This window comes from Amblyomma maculatum, chromosome 1, assembly GCF_055883805.1.
Source record: "Amblyomma maculatum isolate TAMU_Amacu chromosome 1, ASM5588380v1, whole genome shotgun sequence".
Lineage (NCBI taxonomy): Eukaryota > Metazoa > Arthropoda > Arachnida > Ixodida > Ixodidae > Amblyomma > Amblyomma maculatum.
Genome location: NC_139344.1, coordinates 310907753 through 310930889, shown reverse-complemented (window position 1 = coordinate 310930889; position 23137 = coordinate 310907753). Strand labels below are relative to the sequence as shown.

At 46.9% G+C, this 23137-nt stretch overlaps 1 protein-coding gene across 3 annotated transcripts in view; it reads left to right on the top strand.

Annotated features, from left to right (window-relative positions):
• The window catches only part of pont (RuvB-like helicase pontin), a 91588-nt gene extending 72691 nt beyond the window's left edge, over positions 1-18897 (top strand). The window contains exons 9-12 of one of the 3 annotated variants that reach the window (XM_084596653.1): positions 7807-7909; positions 7973-8064; positions 17494-17540; positions 18652-18893. In XM_084596653.1, coding sequence (XP_084452779.1) covers positions 7807-7909; positions 7973-8064; positions 17494-17509 — 211 coding nt within the window. In that variant the 3' untranslated portion in view covers positions 17510-17540; positions 18652-18893. Of the gene's footprint in view, positions 1-7806; positions 7910-7972; positions 8065-8536; positions 8614-17493; positions 17541-18651 lie in introns of all 3 variants that reach the window. The other 2 variants (XM_084596613.1, XM_084596562.1) reach the window with 2 other exon arrangements.
• The last annotated feature ends 4240 nt before the right edge of the window (positions 18898-23137 follow it).

Sequence of the window (23137 nt, the reverse complement as noted above, 5' to 3'; positions counted from 1 at the left end):
TGACTTTCAACTGTGTCAGCTCTAAATCCAACTTCTCGTCGCCAGTGTTATGTTTGGGGCGTTGGAGCCCCGTGAGCTAGGAACCTTTCGATTCGGTTGCTGGGTAGAGACTACTTTATTGTGCTTTGGGAGAGAGGGGAAGAGAAGGAAAGAGAGAAGCGCGAGCGCCTGTAAAGAAGGCATTGCTTCTCGTGCCCTGGTCGCGCACATGGTCCCAGGATGGTCCAGTTCCGAGGCAATGCACGGCTCGGGTTATGTCCGCGCGTCATCGTTGGCGCAGGCAGGGGGACCCCCGTTGGTCTCTCCGAAGCGGCTGGCTGCAGGTGCAAGGAGGCATAGCAACTGGAGCGGCCGTGCGTCCGTTTGCTAGGAGGCGGTGTGGCAGTGGGTCGGTTAGCATACACAACACCTGGAAAGTATAATTTCAAAGCGCGTGGCAGAGCCACGTCGACTACAAGGACTGGGTGGCTCCGGATGCAATGAATCGACACCGAGTGAAATGCAAGCCATGTGGGAAATCCTTAGATCTAGTTTCCATGGGAGAGGGTGCATTTAAAAATAATATGAAGAGTGGGAAGCACAGTGCAAGTATGTAGAGAGCAGCGGCAGCTTCGGTGCGCGAATGTTTTACTGCAAGCATGAACGTGCGACCCGTCACTACCTTGTCGCGGTCATGTGACGTCGACAGCGCTTGCAAGGTCAACGAACTGGTGACAAATGCGGAAATTTTGTGGACGCTGAAGTTAGTCTCATCCCACGTCTCCTACAGATCGTCATCCACAACAGGCGAGCTTTTCAAACGCATGTTTCCTTGATAGTGAGGTCGATAAAGGCTTTTCATGCAGTGGAAAGAAATTTGGTTATGTGTTTGTCACGGCCTTTGACCCTTTGAAACTTGTGTCATACTTTTGAGCAAGTCTGCAAACAAGTGCCTGCAAGAGAAACCAATGGATGTACACATAGATATTGGGACTCGCGAAAAAAGGTGGTCACGAGATACTACACATCTGTGTTTATGGGGTATTCAACTGCAGACGACGTCCGAGAGAAACTGCTGAGTGCACTAGAACCTTTGGCACTGGCAAAGATCCTTCAAATCTCAATGAATGGACCTAATGTGAACCCCAAGTCCTTCAAAATGTTGCAATGCCACCTACTGGAAAACTACGAAGTCCAGTGTGATGACTTGTGCATTTGTGGCTCCAGACAATCCACAGTGCCTACAAAGCAGGCATCGCAGCGCACAATTGGGGCTTTGACACCTTTTTGTCTAGTCTATGTGCACTGTTCGAGAATGCCCCAGCTAGGAGACAGGATTTTTCAACAGTCATTGGGCAGGCAAAGTTTCTCTTAAAATATGTTGTGCATCACTGGGTTTAAAATGTGCCTGTCATTGAAAGAGCTGTGGAACCTTGGAACGATGTGCGGAAATACAGTCGAACCCGGATATATCGAACTCAAAGGGGATCTTGAAATAGTTCGATATATCGATAATTTGATATACAGAAATCAGCTTGAGACGCCACTTGCGATCGTGAAAAATGATACGGTATTTGTCGCTTAGTCAACCCACTCGCATAATGAACCCACCCCTCATTTTTGCCCCCGAGAATTTGTTAAAGAAAAAAAAAAGCGTTCGGTGGCGCGTTTTGACCGTTGCCTCGACAGCTCATTTATTGCAGCATGCCAAGATGCTGCGCAGAGATAACACCATTACATGTTTATCTTTTAACTACACTTTTCATAGATCCTGCGGTGGCAGGGAGCGAACTTGGCAGAGTGCCCGCGTGATGGCTTGATTGCACAAGCCTGGTTCAATTTATCGTGCCGCGCTGCTTGGGGTGGGGCAGGCATAGTCCACTGCTACAAAATCATTGGCAACGTGATAGCTGCAAATGCCGTTTGGAGCAAACAATGCTAAAAGCCGGTGGCATGACCGCAGCCGACCACATGCTTTCGTTGATTCATAGATGCAAGTATGCACGACTCGCAAAATAAAAAATACTACCGCTTCTTAACGTCCGCAGCCGCCATAGCTTACGCAGCGCCACACATTCAGGCCGCCAAGAACAACTCTCGCAAAAGAAAAACAAGAAAATTGCCGCTTCTTAACCTCCACAGCCGCTATCGCATACGTTCAGCCCGATGGCAAGAATAAACGACTCTCAAAAAAAAAAAAAAAAGAAATAGATCTGCCGTTTTTATTTAGCGTCCGCGGCCGCCGTAGCTTACACGCGTTCATGAATGCAACAACTTTTTTGCCTAGGGTATGGATACGACACGAGACGCTCATCTCACGCCAGCCACCATGAGAGCATTCACAACACACACTAGAGAAGCGTCTGCCACGGGCTGAGCTGGCTTGTCCACGCATGCGTAGTGCGTGCTGCTGTGGAGACAGGGGAAAGAGAGAGGAAGGGGAGAGATAAAGCTCAGCAGAAGAGCGGGCACACCCTTGTGCTTCGCTATATCGCGTTTTTCCCCTTTCCCGAACAACACGGCTGCATTGGTTCCCTCTTGTTTCTTCACACGGCACGAGACACTCATCTCACGACACGAGACGCTCATCTCACGCCAGCCGCCACGAGAGCGTTCACAACACACACTAGAGAAGCGTCTGCCACGGGCTGAGCTGGCTTGTCCGCGCAAGCGTAGTGCGTGCTGCTGCGGAGACCGGAGACGACACGAGACGCTCATCTCACGCCAGCCGCCACGAGAGCTTTCACAACACACACTAGAGAAGCGTCTGCCACGGGCTGAGCTGGCTTGTCCACGCATGCGTAGTGCGTGCTGCTGTGGAGACGGGGGAAAGAGAGAGGAAGGGGAGAGATAAAGCTCAGCAGAAGAGTGGGCACACCCTTGCGCTTCGCTCTATCCCATTTTTCTCCTTTCCCGAACACCACGGCTGCATTGGTTCCCTCTCGTTCCTTCACACACATGACTTGTAAACGTCACGTGCTAGCGCGGCAGCGATCACCACAGATGCGCGCGCACCTTTGGGGAAAGGGCGCGGCGTTGCCCTATACCAGCCGTCGCCGAGCTGTGTCCTTTCATTCCCTCCGCGCGTGGCTTGAAAATGTCACGCGGCAAACGGCCGAGGTGATGCGATCGTCTTTAGGGGAGGCGCACCGTCCAATGTGTGGTGCGGAGTTCGATATATCGAAAGACCAGTGAATTTAAGTTCGATATATGACGCAGCTTTCCTATACTTTTACATGGGATTTTTAAGGGGATATTTCGCGAGTTCGATATAACCAAAATTCGAAATATCCGGGTTCGACTGTATGTAAAATCTGCAAGGAAGAAGCAAGTGAGGCTGCCAAAGTGTGTGTCTTTTCAGAACATTGTTGAATTCAGCCGGGACACATTAGTAGTGGCAAGGCTGAACTTTTCTCATAGTGTCGCTACCATACTAAAGCCTTTCTTCACAGAGTACCAAACAGATAAGCCCATGTTGTTTCTTCTGGCAACAGACATAGAAACAATCGTCACGAAGTCGATGCCAAAGTTTATAAAGTGTTCAATATTTTCTTCAGCTACAGGGATTACTGCCTTGCTGCATATTGATGTACAGAACCCGAAAAATTGTGCACCACTGGAAAAAGTGGACCTTAGTTACACAGTCGAAATAGATTGTGAAGAAGTGCAAAGCAAATCCAAAAGATATATTTCAGTGTAGATGGAATGCAAGCAGTCCCTAGTCGCAGTGACGAAGGAAGTTCTTGAGAAGAGCTCCTTGAGGTTCCAAGCAGTTAGAGGTCTTTGCTCACTTTACCCTTGGCAAATGTCATCATCATCATCAGCCTGACTATACCCATCGCAGGGCGAAGGCCTCTCCCATATTTCTCCACTTAACCCGGTTCTGTGCTAGCTTCATCCACTTAACCCCTGCGAACTTCTTAACCTCATCCGCCCACCTAACTTTCTGCCGCCCCCTGCTACTCTTTCCTTCCCTTGGAATCCAGTTTGTTACCCTAAGCGACCATCGGCTATCCTCTCTTCGCACTACATGTCCTGCCCATGCCCATTTCTTCTTCTTAATTTCCACTAGAATGCAAATTGGCAAATGTGCTGCAGGCCTAACGAGTGGCTGGCAGGCCTCAAGAAAGTTTTGGAAACCCTCATAGCAGCAGGGAGATCAACAGACCAGCAGCGAGACACGGTACTTGCAGAGTACACTAATCTGTTGCAAGAACAGAAACATCAACTGCGACTGTTTGAGAAAGCTACCAGTCTAGACACATTTTTTAGTGAGCTTTGGCAGTTCAGGGCTTATGCAGAACTTTTGAAAGTTGTAAGATTATTGCTTGTGTTGAGCCGTTGCCGAGCAACGGTTGAGAGAGGCTTCAGTGCCAACCGACAGATCTGCATTGAGAACTTGAAAGGTTGGTCTTACATCTCGCAACGCATTGTGTGCGATGCAGTGGAAAAAGCTAGTGGTATTTTAAATATTGTCATCATAAAGGATTTGCAGGAGGCTGTGTTAGCTGCAAGACATCATTATAGGGCTTGCTTGGAAGCCCAGAAGAGGCAGGAACAAGAACGTTCTAAGCAGCTGAAAAAGCGCTGTGCTGAGGACCAGCTTAATAGGCTCAACCAAAAAAGGAGGATCCTCGAAGTAGCAATCAGTGGCTTGACTGCATCAGCAGATGACTATACTGAAAAGGCGGAAACGGCTAAGGACCTCACCTACATAATAAAATCAAACTCATTGAGAAAAGCTGCCAAGGCTAAGACCAAAGAATTGTTAACAAGAGATTGAGACAAAGCTTCAGGAAGTCACTTGAACTTTGCTTGATACGCCTTGGCCATCGAGTGCAATAAATGTGAGGGCTATATCAAAATAACAGCTTGAGGGGCAAGTTGATGCTGCATAGTACCCAGAAATGTGGCGCAACAAACACACAATCACATGCGAAGAGACACAACACATGCGCACACTACCAACTGTAATATGGATCTGAACACACACTTCCTCTTCACCACTCCACCTCTTCTACACCCAAGTACATCTTCTCATCATCCTCTTCTTTGCCTAGGAGATACAGTTGAACTTGGATAAATCGAACCCGGATAATTCGAATTTTGGTTATATTGAACTCACGGAATGTGCCTTTAAGTTCGCTTCCTCCCACCGCAGGATCTGTGAACAGTATAGTCAAAAAATAAACATGTCGTTACGTTATCGCTGCGCAGCATCTTGGCACGCTGCCAATAAATGAGCTGTGGATGCAAGGTCGAAACGAAGGGATGCGCCACTTTTTTTTTTTTTTTTTTTTTTTCCTTTCAAATTCTCGGGAGCAAATATGGGGAGGGAGTTCGTTATGCGAGTGGGTTGACTACGCGACAAATACCGTATCATTTTTCACGGTCGCAAGTGGCGTCTCAAGTTGATTTCTGTATATCGAATTATCGATATATTGAACTATTTCGCGATCCCCTTAGAGTTCGATATATCCGGGTTTAACTGTAGTAGCACTTTCTTCCCCGCAGAACATAAACATCGTCCAAGCATGACAGTCACCAATTCTACACTCACATACATCTCCAGACACCTCTTCTTTGCCCAGCAGCTAATACCACAATCGTCCCAGTGTACCACAACCATCATCCAAGCTGGACAGTCACAAAGTCCACCACATAGTCACACACTAGCAAACAACCACCACACATGTGCAGTAAGACATGTGCAGTAAGACATGTCCATCCAAAACACATCACTTGTGAAGTCCCTATGTAATGAAAAAACTGTAACCTGCCCAGCATGTCTGCAAAGCAACGGAGTACATGAGAATGAGCAGTACATGTACTTGAGGGAAAGAAGGATCAATAAACAAACATGGCCACAATACAGGTGTCTAAGAATAACAGCTTCAGGGCCAATAATAAACTCAATTCTTTCTATTACTCAAAAAGATTCCTCAATAAAAGTAAATTCTTTCCTACTTAAACTCAGCTAGGCTTCACTAACACGTATGTCTTTCTTCTGTATCCAGAATGCCTCTAAAATTTCGCGCGCCATCTTATCCCGACTTTCCCTAAAATATTAAGCCTGCTAAACAATGGTTCACACTTGCACTTCTGACAGTGCAGGGGTAAATTTGACCCCTTCCCATTTTCTATGGACTTCTCATGTTCCCTTATTCTATCGTTGATACATCTTTCAGTCTGCCCTATATATATATATATATATATATATATATATATATATAGGGCAGACTGAAAGATGTGTGTGACTATGTGGTGGACTTTGTGACTGTCCAGCTTGGATGATGGTTGTGGTACACTGGGACGATTGTGGTATTAGCTGCTGGGCAAAGAAGAGGTGTGTGGAGATGTATGTGAGTAGAATTGGTGACTGTCATGCTTGGACGATGTTCATGTTCTGCGGGGACGAAACTGCTACTACAGTCGAACCCGGATATATCGAATCTTGGTTATATCGAACTCACGGAATATCCCCTTGAAAATCCCATGTAAAAGTATAGGAAAGCCGCGTCATATATCGAACTCAATTTCACCGGTCGTTCGATATATCGAACTCCGCACCACGCACTGGAAAGTGTACCTTCCCCAAAGACAATCGCATCACGCTTGGCCGTGATGCGATTGATGCGTGATGAAAAAAAAAGCGGCAGGCTTTTTTTTTTTTTTTTTTTTGGCGGGAGCCGTTTATCTTTGCATGTATGAATCAACGGAAGCACGCGGTCTGCTGCTGTGATCATGACGCCCGCCCCAAGCGCGGCGTGATAAATCGAACTAGGCTTGTGCAATCAAGCCATCACGGGCACTCTGCCAAGTCGCTCCCCGCCACCGGAGGAGCTATAAAAAGATAAACGCGCCCTGACGTTATCGCTGCGCAGCATCTTGGCACGCTGCCAAGAAATGAGCTGTGGATGCGACGACCGAAACGGAGTGACGCGCGCCATCCACATGCAAGCGAAAACGCTCGCGATTTCTGCCGCGGCGACACAGAAACCTTGTATTGAGCTGTCGCGGTGGCTCAAGCGGCCAGAGGGACGCAGTTCCAACAAGTTTGAAATTTTTCGCTCTGTCGCTGCCGCTCGTCGCTGAGATCGCTCAATCGCTTGCATGTGAGCGAGCTGGTCTTAACACATTTTTTTTTTCAAATTCTCGGGTGAAAAAGTGGAGGGTGGGTTCATTATGCGAGTGGATTGATTACGCGACACATGCGGTATTGTTTTTTGGCATCGTAAGTGCCGTCACAAGCCGATTTTTTTTTATCGAATTATCGATATATCGAACTATTTCACGATCCCCTTCGAGTTCGATATATCCGGGTTCGACTGTATCTCCTTGGCAAAGAAGAGGATGATGAGAAGATGTACTTGGGTGTAGAAGAGGAGGAGTGGTGAAGAGGAAGTGTATGTTCAGATCCATATTACAGTTGGTAGTGTGCGCCTGTATTGTGTCTCTTTGCATGTGATTGTGTGTGTTTGTTGCGCCACATTGCTGGATACTGTGATGGCTATATTTTCTTCAAAATGATGTGTCTCAAAATTAATAGAGCTGCATTGTAGGTCCTTGAAGAACCTCCAGAAGGGCATTGAAAGTCCTTGAATATCCTGTATTTTTTTTCTCTGTAGCCTGTATGAACCCTGTGATAGTACTAATTTTGCACAGTGTTGTTTTGGCATACATATGTTTTCTGTGCAGTTTGGGTGCTGTTCTTTACCTGTGGAGCATTGAAGGTGGTGTTGTTTGTTTCTCGTGGAAAATCCAGCCTTGCTGCTTATTTATTTTCTTACTTTATGAACATATTGCATTGCATGTCTTGCATTTCAGGGGAACGGAAGATGTCATTTCTCCTCACGGAATTCCTCTGGACTTGCTGGACAGATTGCTGATTGTCAGAACAATGCCGTACACACGAGAGGAAATGGTTCAGGTGGGGCTTTTGACTCCTTTTTTGCGGCGTTGGGCTTGACTGATGTGTTTCTCTGTCTCGCAGATTCTCAGAATAAGGGCGCAGACAGAAGGTATTGAAATCGACGAGGAATCTCTACAGGAACTTGGTGAAATAGGCACACGTACCACACTCAGGTATGCCTGCCAATCTCTGCGTGGAGACTTGCATGACTGGGACGGCCATGGATTATCTGGCCTCTGTCTCAGTTCTGCCTTTAACAGTTTTCGAGCCTTTTTGCCATTGAAAGCCCATGTGTACTGAAATTTGGGATTAAGCAATGGTCCGCATGACGTACAAAGTGCATTGCGAAGTGTACTAGAACCGGCGAGGAAATGCGGCATACGCCTGCACTTTGGGCAATACTTGAGCATGAGGGCAATTCATGAATCTGACTCGCGGCTTTGGTGAGACTTTGGTGAGACTGCCAGGCCTGACTGGCGGGGTCAGGCCTGGCAGAAGACGCACCGCTGCGAGCTCCGCATACAACCGATCGGCTCCACTGCTCGCCTATTCTCTCCTCGTGCCTTGCGCTCCTCGAGCCACCCTCCACATTCTCCTCTTCTTCTTTCTTTTCTCCAAACGTGATTTTGTTCTTCTTTCTTGTAGAGGATCCCATCGCACATACAGAAGGATGAGAAGTTCTCAGCGAACAGTCTGGATACTGCAAAATTGATATCTTCCAGGTGATCGATCAGTTTTGAGGTCTGCATCAATTCATTGCCGGGCCTTTAAATCAGAGGAACTGATGATGCCAAGAAAACTGGCATCTTCGTCCGTACTGTCATCGGCCAACTACACGGGTGCTCAAGACAGTGTGTCCGCATCTTCATGTTTACATGTTTATGTTCAGATTTATATACAATGGAGTAATCAAATTCCTGCATACGGAGGCTCTACCCTGCAAGGCGTCCTGATGGGTCTCGGAGACTAGCCAGCCAATACAAAGCATGATGGTCTGTCACAGCTTTAAATTCGCAGCCGTAGAGGTAAGGTCGAAATTACATTGTTGCCCAAATGACGGTAAGACACTCCTTTCCAGAAGTTGAATAGTTTGATTCTGCCTGAAAAAGGGTGCAGCTGGCATCGATCACTTTTATTGCGATAGCAATACTGCACCAGGTTTCGAGCTGTCGTGTGTCCCCGGCGGATGTCACACTTGACCTTGAACAGCCGAGCAGGTGGTGCGCCATTGCCTAGCAACCGCTTTAGCTGAGCTCTGCCAGATGGCGGCACCGTCTGCACGCTGCTGCGCTGAACAGATGGTTCGCCGCTGCTTCGGCCTCGCCGTGTTTGCTTTGCTATGCAGGCTGCTAAAGAGAGGCGTCAGCGACAAGCTGCGGCAAGGAAGCGACAACGTGCGCAAGAGACAGTGGAAGAACGTGAAGAATGTCTTGCTAAACGTCGTGCACAAGATGAAGCTCGGCGATTGCGTTCTAGCTCTCCGAGTGCTTCCACCTAATCAGCTACTGATGAACACATGACTGCTCAGGAACGCCGCAATGCCACCAAGCAAAGACAGTGCGCTGAAGAATCACCGGAAGAACAGTCGCAACCATTGTGTGTCATGTGTTACTCTATAACCAAACTATCAAACCAAGCAAGCTACGCCTTAAGCGAACACACAAGCGTAGCCATGCCGCCATTGCTAACGCAATTTACCAGGCTTAACCAGAGCTAAGCCACTGCCAATTTTTTCCTCGCCTTGCTGGTGCTGGACAAGAACAGCACCTAGACCGACGTTTCTGACTGTGTGAATTTCGGTGGCAGCATCCTCATCGAAGTGTGCTAGAACAGGGGGGTTGTGCAGCCGTTGGCACAGCTCGGTGAATGCCTCCTGCTGCTCGACAGACAAGACATACAGGACCTCATCACATGTCAGACACCGTTCCGCAGTCTTGTCAAAATCAGCAATGAAACGGTGATAGTACATGCACAGACCCAAGAAACATCTGACTGCTTTCTTCGTGGTAGGAATGGGAAAGTTGGCGACAGCATCTGTTTTGTCAGGATCAGGCCAGATACCATCAGCACTAACCACTTGACCGAGAAATTCTAGCTGCTGATATCCAAAGTGGCATTTTTCTTGCTTGAGTGTCAAATCAGTCGAGCAGAGAGCATCCAATACTGTTCGCAGCCATGTAAGATGTTAGTCAAACGTTTCTGAGAACACGATGACATTTTCTAAATAAACCAAACAGGTTTGCTATTTCAGGCCAGCAAGTACAGTGTCCATCATTCGCTGGAACATCGCAGGCACTGAACACAGACCGAAATACAGTATTTTAAATTCATATAAGCCATCGGGCATGACAGAGGCAGTCTTCTTCCAATCGTGCTCATCAACTTTATCTGCCAATAACCACTTTTTAAATTGATGGAGGAAAAGAACTTGGCATTGCGAAGTCGGTCGAGCGAATTGTCGGTACGCGGCACAGGATATGCCTTCTTTGTGATGTCATTCAGTTTCCTGTAGTCAACGCAAAAGCGCAGCGTGCCATCCTTTTTTCTAACCAGCACCACTGGTGACGATCACGGACTTTTGGCTGAATAACGCCATCGTTAAGTATTTCCTGGACATGTGTTCGGATTGCCTCACATTTTTGTCAAAATGTGGTATGGCTCTTGTCCAATAGGATGGGCATCATCAGATGTTAGGTGCGATGCTTGGTAATATAAGATTGCCAAACTTTCAATGATGAGGTAAAGCATGGGGCGTACTCCAGCAGTAAGGCACGCAGGTCACGCTGTTGGCAGGCTGAAAGGTCACTGCTAATATTGATATGGTCAAGAACACCCGGAGCATCAATAATGTCAAACGCAAAGTATTTGGAAACTTCGTTTAACAGTTTGGCAAGCGCAATGGCAGTAGAGTGTTAGAGGTGCAGAGATTCAATCGTGAAGTTCGGGACCAGAAGCTCAGAGTGACTATTGTAGAGGATAATTAAGCTTCGAGCTGCACAGCTGCCCTGGGAAAATAAAAGCGAATGGTTGCCTTCGGCAACTATTGGCCCGTCACGTAGCCAGTCACACACAATACTCACAAACACGCTGGAGCGGGGAAGTACCGAAACACACGGCTGAAACTCGGTCATATGTACATTGGCCGTTAGTGGGGCTTGGCAGCCGCTTTCTCCATTTAGAAAGAGACCGTTCGCTGTCGGAGATCGATGATGGCGCTATATTCCCGCAGGAAATCCACACCGAGAATTGAATCACGGGAACATTCCTGGAGAATGACGAAGCTGACAACAATCGTTTACGTACGAGTCTGGATTGTAGCCGTGCACTGTCCAATGGTAGTACCGCATTTTCCGGTGTATAAGATGCGACTTTTTTTTTTTTTTTTTCAAAAATTTTGCTAGTACATCTTATATGTGCTTTTTTTTTGTTTTGTTTTAATTGCCAGAAGATGGTGACATCCGCGCTTCTTGTCCGCTCACACTGCAAAGGTAAGCCAGGACAAGCCGACTCACTTTTCCACAATCGCCATTTGCAGCTTTGTTACTGCGTGTGTTTTTGACTTCCTGCATGTACTGCGCGTGTCTCTGCTACAGCATGCCATCGAAATCGCGCAAGAGCTACACAGCGAAGTTCTAGTTATGCGCTGTCGCATACACTGTCGAACATGGGACGCCGTTTCGAAGTCACTGAAAAAATGATTTGCACGTGGCGGCAGTCGTCTAGCAAGCTACAGGCAATGACAAGCGGGAAAAGGGCAGACTGTGGAAAGAAGGCGCGATGGCCTGAACTTGAAGACCGGCTCCTCGAGTGGGCTCTTGAACACGAGCTGTAGGTAGGGCATTGTCGACCGTGCAGTTTGCACTTAAAAGCCCACGCACTGGCCAATGAAATGGGTGCTACTGGCTTTGTTGGCGGGCCTTCATGGTGGTACAGATTTATGCGCCACAAAGCATTGTCAGTCAGAACGCGAACGACGATGTGCCAACAGCTACCAGACGACTTCACAGAAAAAGTGGGGAAGTTTCAAGAAATCGTGAAGAGGGAAGTTGACAACAATAACATCACTGACAGCCACATTGTTAACATGGATGAAGTGCCTTTAATGTTCGATATTCCTATGTCAGAGTGTCCCGCAGAAAAGCGGTAAGACAGTGACAATCAGAACCACTGGGCATGAAAAGTCGCACTTAACTGTTGTACTTGCAGGCTCTGCCGGCGATGATCATTTTCAAAAGAAAAACAATGCCAAAAGAAAGCTTTCCGCCTGGTGTTGTTGTCGTAACTGATGAAAGGGCTTGATGGACGAAGAGATGATGGGAGTCTGACTTAAGAAATGCTTTTCTAAGCGCACGGATGGATTTTTTCGTGCCCTAAAGGGCCCTTTGGTCATGGACAGCATGCGGGTGCACTTGACAGATCGAACCCTTAAACGGATCAAGGCGAAGAACTGCACCCCTGCAATAATACCCAGTGGCATGACCAAGATTCTGCAGCCTGTGGATATTTTTGTGAACCGCAGCTTTAAAGCTGTTTTGCAGCACATTTGGGAAGCGTGGATGACTGAGGGTGAACATAGCTACACCGCAACTGGACGCATGAGGCACGCTTCGTTTAGTGAAGTTGTGAAGTGGGTCCAGGAGGCCTTTCAGTTACAGTAGGAACGATAATTGCAGGCTTGCGCAAGGCTGGCCTGCTAACTTCTTCGGCGCCTGAGCGAGACGACGATCAGGGCAGTGATTCTGAGTGCGAAGAAGTTGCTCCAGCAATGCTGCCACCAGAAATCGGCAAACTTTTTGATAGTGCCTCCGAAGATGAAACCTTTGAAGGCTTTGAGTGAAATCATCTTTTCTAGCGCTTCTTTAACACAAAAGGGACATTAGATGAAGGAGGAACACGTAAGAACAGGACGGATGATTTCAAATGCTTTCCAACTCTCCGCCTTATTAAGCTTTGAGTGAAAATGAAGTGTTGCTGCTGTGCCGATGTAAGTTCTTTTGGGGCGTGAGTAGTGACTCTTTTTAACGCGGTAGCGTTAAGGAGCTCGTGTCGCAGAAAAGCCGGTGTCGTCGGCGTCCAGTGAGCGATAAATCCCGGCATGCACTTCATAAATAAACATGCACTTTATAAATAAAAAGCAAGTTCCAAGATGGGCTGGGTGGGAATCCAACCAGGGTCTCCGGAGTGTGAGACGGAGACGCTACCACTCAGCCACGAGTTCGATGCTTGAAAGCAGTACAAAAGCGCTTCTAGTGAATGCGGTGTTGCCTTAGAAACATGCCGTAGAACGTTATACTGCAGTGTATATCGGTAATTATGAGCATGTTACTTACAGAAGTCGCAGTTACACGAGTAGCAAAGTACGTTTCCGCTACATTTCTTCTGCGCTCTGCGCACATGCAGAGCCATCTTGCGGCAAACACAGAAGAACCCCTCCTCGCATTGTGCGGCGCTGCCCCGATACGTGGCGCGCCACTCGCCCCTGACGTTTCGCCGTGCACCCTCACAGGTTGTAGAATCAAGCGTCTTTCCTTTCTTTAGATCACTATCTTCGCTCACCCGCTTCTCCCCTTCGGGCCGCGCGGGTACCGGTGCGAGGATGCCCCAATACCCTTGCGTTTAGTAAGTTTTCTCGACGAGGTGCAATAACGCTATCGCGTTCCACTCTTGAAGGCGAAGCTTAAGCGTCCTCCAAATTTTTTTTATATATCTTTTCGCGCCGTGTAAGGAGTGTTCTCACAGGCACGGAGCATTTAGCGATGGCCGCGCAAGCACGTATAGTCGAGTCTCGTTGCCTTAAATAGGTAAATTAAGGTGCGTCTTATATACCAACCTTTTCATTCAAAGCCTGCATATATGGGGAGTGCATCTTGTACACTGGAAAATATGGTAATTACGTGCCCCCCAGCCATGCATGCTACATCAGGGTGTCATAACCTTCCTAAGATGCGCTACTAGTTTCCCACTTAAAATAGAAAAGTTTTCTTCAGTGTCCACTAAAGCGCTGATGTAATGACCATAGATACACACTGGGATGTCCATTGATAACCGGTCTCGTGAACCAAATGCTGTCGTTGCTGCTCCAAAATCCATCTCTGCTCTTATTTGGGGACCTCATTGTACTGATGTCGCGTCGCCGGAAAAACCATCCAGTCCGAGTTCCCGATGCAGACACCACCAGAAAATGTGACCAGGTTCCCCACAGTGATAGCAAAGGCGCCGGTTGTCATAGTCCCACCAGACGCCCGTTCTTCTTACCGGTGACCGCGGTGGCCGCACATACCGTATTGGCTGTTGGACAGGCATGCACTGGGTTGGTGGCATCTGGGGTAAGGGAGAGAATGGAGCTTGAACTGGAGCTGTGTGTCGGAGGACATCGGCGTTAGTCTGACGAGGATAGACAGGGACAGGGGAACTTCGAGATTCAGCAATATGCAGTGATGGCCCCGTCACTTGCTGAATCTCTTCGCGGATGACATACGCGAGAGGATCGCCCTTGAGGTGGGATGTGTCACAAACATTCTGTAGTTCCTCACGCACAATGGCACGAATAAGATTGAGAAGGTGGTCGGTGTTGCTTACAAAGGCTGTAAGAGGCTTGGCAGCATTTTTAGCCAGGACTGGTGTATCGTAGACAGTCGAGTGCTGGTGGAGCATCTTTTCCATTGTGACCGCCTCTGTTAAAAACGAGGTAACAGTAGTTGATGGGCTGTGCACAAGGCGAGCAAAAAGGCGATGGCTTAGCTTGGCTATGCCAGGATATATGTAGCGAGAGGCTTGTTTCCCTGGCTAAGCTTGTGGTCATGTACGTTTAGCAATGAGCGACATTGGGTATACACATCTTTTATTCATTTTGTTTGACAGAGACAAAGATTTCCCGATGATCTATGAAGTAGCATGCGGTCTCAATTTTGTCTGTACAGTACTTCTATTTTGTAGCATCTCCAAACACAGTCTCAGACATTGAAATACTCACCGTTGTCAAGTCCATTTGGTGCCACAGTCTCACACACTACAAGTGTCCAAACGGATTGTTCACAAAGTCTGCTTCAAATGTGGAGCTCGCAGATGCACTTTCAGAAACACGAGTGGAGTGATCAGTCACACGACGTGCCTTCAGATCCTCTTCTGTTGGTTCCCTTTTACTGAACTCTTCCATAGGCCCCATCTTGGTGGCTATGCGCCGTCTATTATGCTTGGCAGTCTGGCATCACCATTATGCTAGCCGTTCCTCTCTGTTCGGGTGTCTCTGCTGCTCTTTTAGCCTTCTTACAGTCATTCTCTTTTTGCTGCTGCTATGCACCACTTTACGCTCTGCCGGCAGCTGCGTTTCGATGCAGGCAAAAGGAAGAGGCATCTGCGGTGCTGTGTGATGTCAGTGCCCGTTAAAGATCCCCAGGTGGTCGAAATTACTCCCTAGCCATTCTCTACGGCTCCTCTTTCGCTCTTTCCACTTTCTCTCTCACCTTCCTCCCTTCCTTTACAGCTTGGGTCAGGTGTCCACAGAGCAAGTGTGATAGATACTGCACCCTTCCTTTCATGTGACTCAATTTATTATTATTACGCTCTGCATCTCTGGAGCGTAGTTTAGCTCTCACTACAAAAGTTGTTCTTTAACCCCATGCATCAGGTAGCGCTGCTTTTTGTCCTCGGACATATTTGGATCTGCTCGTTGAAAGAGTACCGTCATGTCCTCAACATACATAATGACGGACTCGTTTGGCATCTGTATTTGGAATTGTAGAGCCCGTTCTGCTCGTTCATGCCTATCCAGAGTAACATGCCTCTAGGATAAAGCGACGGAATTGCGGCCACGATGTTAATATGCCTTCTCGGTTCTCATACTATATTGAAGCATAGTCTTTAAGACAGAAAATGGCGTTCTGTTAAGTGGTTGTCCTACTGATTATAAAATGCGACTCGTTCAAACTGAGTGAGCCAGTCCTCCACGTCTTGGTGAGGAGTGCCAGGGAACGACTTCGGCACTCGGGGATTCTGAAGGGTGTACACAGGAGTACTTTGCATCATTGAAGTGGTGCTTTGCGGTGCTGGCCAGAGGTTCATTGCGAAGTGGACTCTAAGGTCTCTGGTTTACCCGGCTGACGCTATGCACTGGCGTGTCCACAGGCAAGAGCTCGGTGTCATTGGTTTGCGGAGAGGTGTACGACATTGAGAGGCCAGAAGCCCAGCCGGCTCCACCAAATCCATGTCTCATGCACTTCTAGCTAATCTACCGTAAGTCCCAGCTAGAAGAAGAAGTGCACGAGTCTCTAACTTCTTCTCTCAGGCGCCACCTGAACCCAGCAAGTGGAATTATTATATCAGTTTAGGATGGAATGCAAACAGTTCCTAGTCGCAGTGACAAAGAAAGTCCTTGAAAAGAGCTCCTTGAGGTTCCAAGCAGTTAGAGGTCTTTCATTTCATTTCATTTATTGAAGCCTTTAAGGCTCAAGGGCATTACATAAGGCTGGGGCAATAACATTGTACAACAGCATACCAACACCAGTTCAAGAAACAAAACAAAGGAAAACGAAACCAACAAGCAAACAGTAACACAATATACAAGAGCAGACTAGTGTGCATTGTCAAAAAGAACACTGAAGGTGACTCGTTAGTTTTGCTCGGAAAATTTTATGATCTTTGCATGAAACAATAACATCCGGTAAAGCATTTCATTGGGCTATTGCATTGGGCTATTGCTCACTCAGTTTGAACGAATTCCTCACATTACCCTTGGTAAACGTGCTGCAGGCCTAACGAGTGCCTGGCAGGCCTCAAGAAAGTTTTCGAAGCCCTCATAACAACACAGACCAGCAGCGAGACAGTATTTGCAGAGTACACTGAGCTGTTGCAAGAACAGAAACATCAACTGCGACTTCAAAACAGCCACCAGTCTAGACACATTTTTTAGTGAGTGTTTGGCTCAGTGCTTATGCAGCACTTTGGAATGTTGTAAAGTTATTGCTTGTGGTGAGCCATCGCCGAGCACCGGTTGAGAGAGGCTTCAGTGTCAATCGACAGATCTGCATAGAGAACTTGAAAGGTCGGTCTTACATCTTGCAGCGAATTGTGTGGGATGCAGTGGAAAAAAGCTAGTGGTATTTTAAACATTGTCATCGCAAGGGATTTGCGGGAGGTTGTGTTAGCTGCAAGACGTCATTATAGGGCTTGCTTGGAAGCCCAGAAGAGGTAGGAACAAGAACGTGCTAAGCAGTTGAACAAGCGCTGTGCTGAGGACCAGCTTAATAGTCTCAACAAAAAGAGGGGGATCCTTGAAGTAGCAATCAGTGGCTTGACTGCATCAGCATATGACTATACTGAGAAGGCAGAAACGACTAATGACCTTACCTACATAATAAAATCGAACTCATTGAGAAAAGCTGCCAGGGCCAAGACCAAAAAATTGTTAAGTCTGAAGCAAGAGACTGAGACAAAGCTTCGGGAAGTCCCTTGAACTTTGCTTGGTACTCCTTGGCCATCGAGTGCAATAAATGTGATGGCTATATTTTCTTCAAAGTGTTGTGTCTCAAGATTAATAGAGCTGCAGTAGTCCTTAAAGAATCTCCAGAAGGGCATTGAAAGCCTTTGAACATTTTTCTCTGCAGCCTGTACGAACCCTGAAAGAGAGAGACGCGTATTGACAGATGTCTGGGTATGCATGTTTTGTTTTTTGAGCCCATGTTTTGTTTCCAGCTCTTGTAGGTTAGTGTTCATCCTGTTTCTCTTTCTTGTCCCTGTTGTTTCTTGCACACAGTCTCCTTTTCAGTGCATGAGCAACCAACTAGCCCAAACCTCCACTTTGCTCAAGTTATATCCTAGTTTAGCTCACAGTCCTTTGACCATATCTTTGTGCTATGAATTGGGAATGACGACATAGCACTACACAAGCATCATAGCCTTTATGGTGTTGAGTTTTCATGGGAGTGTTTGTTTTCCTAGTTCTTAACAAGCATGTAAGCTTATTTCTTTGGTCATGCATATTACAGAACTTGGTATAGGTAATGGCCAGTGTAGATTTTAGTGTCCCCACATATTGCTTATAAACAAACAGTAAAGGATTACTGAGGACCCACACTGAGTGGGAAGCCTCATTGTATGCAGATATGCAGAAGCGTTTGTCTCCCCGGGTTCACAGTGCAAGAGTGTCTTCTTCCTTTTCTCTCTTTTTTTTTATGATTTAGCGTGGTTAGGTCAAACATGAATTACCACTTCGCATTAAGGCTTGGTTTTCAAGGTCATCGAGCGGGCAAGGTCATCGAGTGGCAAATATTGGCGAAATCACTGCCTAGCATTAGCAGTTAGTGTCAGACTTGTATTGTATGGAACATCAGGTTGCCAGTTAAACACAATGGCATACTGATGGTGGTTTTATGTATTGACCAGCAAAGCTTATCAGTTTGTGCCACCGCAGGTTCAAATCCGTTATATTTAGTTTGTTTGATTTCAGGTCAAGGTTAGCTGTCTGCAAAATCCATCAGTGGGCAGCAAAAACCTTCTAGAAAGTTACTACCCTCCCAAATATTTAAACCAAGAATGCAGCTTGTGGGAGAGTTTGTATTTGCCACCTTCAACCCAGCATGAGATTATGATCCAAAGCTTCCACAAAGATACATTTTCTTTTAATGCAGAGTGGGGATCAGTGGATTCTGCATCCACACTAGCCTGGCTATGTAGGAGTGTTGCAATGTATCTGCACAATATGTCACCATGTGTGCAGTGTAAGTTCTCGGTACATGTTTGATGGGATGCTTCTACCATAATAGGTATGCTGCACAGCTGCTTAGCCCATCTAGCCTGCTTGCCAAGGTGAATGGTCGCACATCTATTCGCAAAGATGATGTCAAGGAGGTCAACGATCTTTTCCACGATGCCAAGTCCTCGGCCAAGATCCTGGCAGAGAACAATGACAAGTACATGAAATGAAGGACCTGCTTTTGCAACGACCACATCACCACTACCATGTCGTTTAGAAGTCATTAAACCTTTATCATCGTTTTCTGCCACATTTACTGCCAAGCAGCATGTATTCAAATGAACCTTGAGGTTTGTAGTATGATGTAGTATGATGAGGCCATGTCTATTCACACTCGGGTATAGTGCTAGGAAGCGTCTCAAATTCCTTGCCTTGGGGTATAAAACGAGTGGGTGGTATGCACCAAATTACACCAATACTAGTCCTTGCTTGGAATGATGAAAAAGTTCTTGCTAGTAACAAAACAGTGCATACTGTTATTAACTTTGTGAAATTCCAGCCTTGTTTTTGATGCACTGAGAGATTCATTAACGTGCCCTGACAGCTGTGATTCTGAATAACAGCTTTTGGGGCGAGTTGGTGCATAATACCAAGAAATCCGGTGCAACGAAGACAACACGAAGAAAGAAACACAACAGAGTCGCATACTACCAACTTCGTTTTAGACTACTGTTGGTAGTGTGCGCCTATGTCGTGTTTCTTCTTGTTTGTCTTCGTTGCGCTGCAGTTCTGGTTGGGGCTGTGATTCTGCTTCCAAGTCGCATGGATTAAAGCCCATTGGCCTCAACTTTAAAGGCCTCGCCAGAGTGTTGGTGCATTTCTTTTGCTCTGAAGAGTGCAATATTACTTTCAACAGCAGTGAACTATGTAGCATCAATTTTGCTGTGCAAAAAGCCTCTTCCTTTCGTGCCCATGAAATGTCAGGACTTTCATGCACTACTGCAAGATTTTAGTGCATGTTAAACACCAAAGTTTCGAAATATGAAGCCTTGCAGCATTTCATGCCTCATAATTAGGCCATGTACTTTCTGGAATTTATCTTTTGAAAATTTTCTGCTTTTTAAAGGGACACTAAAGAGAGAAAGGAAGTGGGTTTGCATCGATAGTATGCCAGTTCCTGATTACAAAAAGACCACTCTTACTGAAAACAGAGCTGTTATAAGGTAGTAAAGAAGAATAACAGAAATACAGGTATCACCACCACAGCCAAACGGCCGAGGCTCGCAACTACAAATCACGTGACGCGCTAGTGATCCCGGAGGCTGACAAATGCGAATTACGTTGCATGTTTGAATGCGGTAGTACGTTTTTTCTCAAACATGATAACACGCTTTTATCATACGTAAACGACGGCGAAAAGACAACGTAAACGGTGCAAGGCAAATACAAAACTATACTTGGAGGCGCCACAGGCGCCCACTTCAGTTTTGGTTATGTTTCGGCTCAGACATTTCGTGCGCACTCGGATAGTTTGTTTGAACCTGCAGCGCCTGAATTACGAGCTTGGAGCAGCAGATGCGCCTTGATGGTTCCCATTTGAGCATTCGGAGGCACGAGCGAGTGAAATCCGCTACCGCCGACACACTCCTTCGTTCACACTTCTGCGCCAACATATCGCCGCCGTTGCCGCTTCGACTGCGACCTGTCCGCTTGACTGCAGCTACGTACGCCACGAAAAGCATACATATGCTAAGTACCGAAGGAAAAACGCATTATCATTCAATTGTTCACTAAATCATGGCACATCTGACCAACATATACTGCGTCAACAAGACCTTCAACGTGCTATTTGCAGGCGTCGTAAACAAAAGGGGCATACTTGCCGCTCATACCAAGGAGAGCGTCGATATATTGCGCTCGTCGCCCGGAAAAAAAAAAAAAAAAAAAAAAAAAAGGTCTCGGGTAAAAAGTAAAAACTAAAAATAACGAAGCACCAGAAATACATTACAAAAGGTTAAAAAAAGTCGATTTGTACAACAAAAAAAAAAAAAAAAAAAAAAACGCCAGAAGAGGTAAGATTCGAACTCGCCCCTACTGGCTCCGTAGCTTCGGCGCTAACCGCTCGGCTACGTCGCGCCACAACTACACTGGAAATATTTTAAGTTTTTGTGTCATGGCCCCATTTACAATAAAGTGTTTCTGCTGCCGGTCTAAAAATTACAACTTCTTGATCATCGGCGTATGCTGCCTGCTCTCACGTCTTGCAACTAATGTTCTGGACTGGATCCATTTTAACATGTGGAATTTCACAGCGCTGGCAAATGTAGTGGCGCCGGCACTTCGGTCATGTTCTGCTACCGTGGACGTAATTTTCGCTGAACACGGAGCTGTAGCACAAACCTTGAAGGAAAAAAGTGCGATGAAGCTTCAAAACTGACAAGCGCAGCAGCGAGGACACTATTTTGCTGGTAACTAAATCTTATTTGTATGTAAACATGTCAGGAAGCGTTGCGATGACCGAGGGCTCGGTTTGTTTATACACAGTGCAAGAAGGAGCGCAAAAGCTTGAGAAACATGTAAAGTATTGTGCATTACAAGCGCTCTGTTTTTTTTTTCTTCCTTTATGGGCCCATCGCTCGGTAAATTACTCTCTTCATCGTTTTATTTATTTCGGCTGAGGCCGTCATTGCGAGTACGCTGTTGCCAAGTTGGCCTTTGAGAGATGCGACGCCGCGGGCCGCGCCGGCTCGCTAGCTATCACGGAGTCTCCGCTTACGTCATAGTGTGCGTCACTCAACTCCAACTACGTAGTTGGGGGCCAGTTTGAATTCGACCGGTGGGAACAAGAAAAAACCTATTCTTATCGCAATATCTCAGCAATTATTCGATTTTTTGCTGCCGGATATGCGGCGATAGTGTCACCAAATGTAGTTTATTAGATTTTCATACCATCTTTGGCTGTCTTTAGTGTCCCTTTAAACTTTCTTGAAGTTGTGTGTACAAAGCATAGAGTGTAGTGATTATTGGTGCAAAAATTCTTTAAAGGTCCACGGAAACGGCCCCCAAGAAACCACTGATAAACGTGTTCAGTGTGTAGAACACATTCTTTTGAGCATTAACGCAAAGTATAACTCCTTGGAACATAGCCAGCGATTTATTATTAATTTTTAAAAACAGCGTTTTTTGAAATTCGCGGGCAGAGGAAATGTCGCTTGGCGGTGTCGCATGGAACTTTCCTAATCCCGTGACGTCACGGGTCGGTTGACTGGCAAGGCTTGCTAGAAGCTGCCATTCGCTGCGGTCACTGCAACCATGACGTCACGAACACACTTCCGGTAGCTGCGAAAGTCGTCTGCTCGTACGCTGCTCGAACTCTGTGCGGGCTGTTACAGCTCGCCGCCCTTATCGGTTAGGTGGCCATTGCCCATTAAGTGCAACAACCGAAGCGACGCAGGGATCGGCAGAACGAAGCTGCATTTACAAATATCTTATTTATATAACGTGGTTTCAGGAGTATCGGAGTGTCGTCCGACGAGGCGTCAACAACACGGTCAAGCACCGCACGATGGCAGCACCTCCTTGACCGCCGTAAACATCGCCGCTGTGGCCACTCCTCCCGCATACCGTTCGCGAACCACACGGCGGATCGTTAGCACCGATGTCCGAAATAAAGGCTGAATCGCATGCACGCGAAAACTCACGCGAACGCGACGGCGGCACGCGTCGCGCGAAGCCTTCGCGCGAACAGAAATGCATGTGTCGCTTGAAGCGGGAAACGCATGTGAGCGAAAAAGTGAGCGAAGCGACAAGGCGGCGCGGCGTAAGCGATCATGGTTCGCTCCGTCTCCTACTGGGGAAGACGCATGCACGCGACAGCGCGAACCGAGCGAAACGACAACGCTGGCATTTGGCTGGCTCAGTGGCTTAGTACACCGCAAAACTATTGCCAAATCTAACAAGAGTCATAATGATTGCAAGAATTAACGTTATTTTGCGACAACATGGCAAAGTAAAATGTATTTACAGCAAACCGTATCGAATGTGTGTGAACTTGCACTGTAATCGGCACGAATAGTCACGTGACCCCTTGTTTCTATTGTTGTTTCGGTTGCGATTAGACGTTCTTTGAATCCTTGGCTATCCACCATTGTTCGTACAAAGCGAAATGTTTAAGCGGTATTGCACAATCACAATGTAACACGACAAAATAAAGAAAGCATGCGAAATGAGCGGCAGTGACGTACAGTTACTTCCGGGCGAACGAGCGAAATTTTCTATTTCGGCAAATCCGAGCGACGAGCCAAGCGACACATGCATTTCTGTTCGCGCGAAGGCTTCGCGCGACGCGTGCCGCCGTCGCGTTCGCGTTCGCGTGAGTTTTCGCGTGCATGTGATTCAGCCTTGACTCGTCGCTCGGATCTGCCGAAATAGAAAATTTCGCTCGTTCGCCCGGAAGTACCCGTGCGTCACTGCCGCTCATTTCGCATGCTTTTTTTATTTTGCTGTGTTGCATTGTGATTGTGCATTACCGCGTAAACATTTCGCTTTGTACGAAC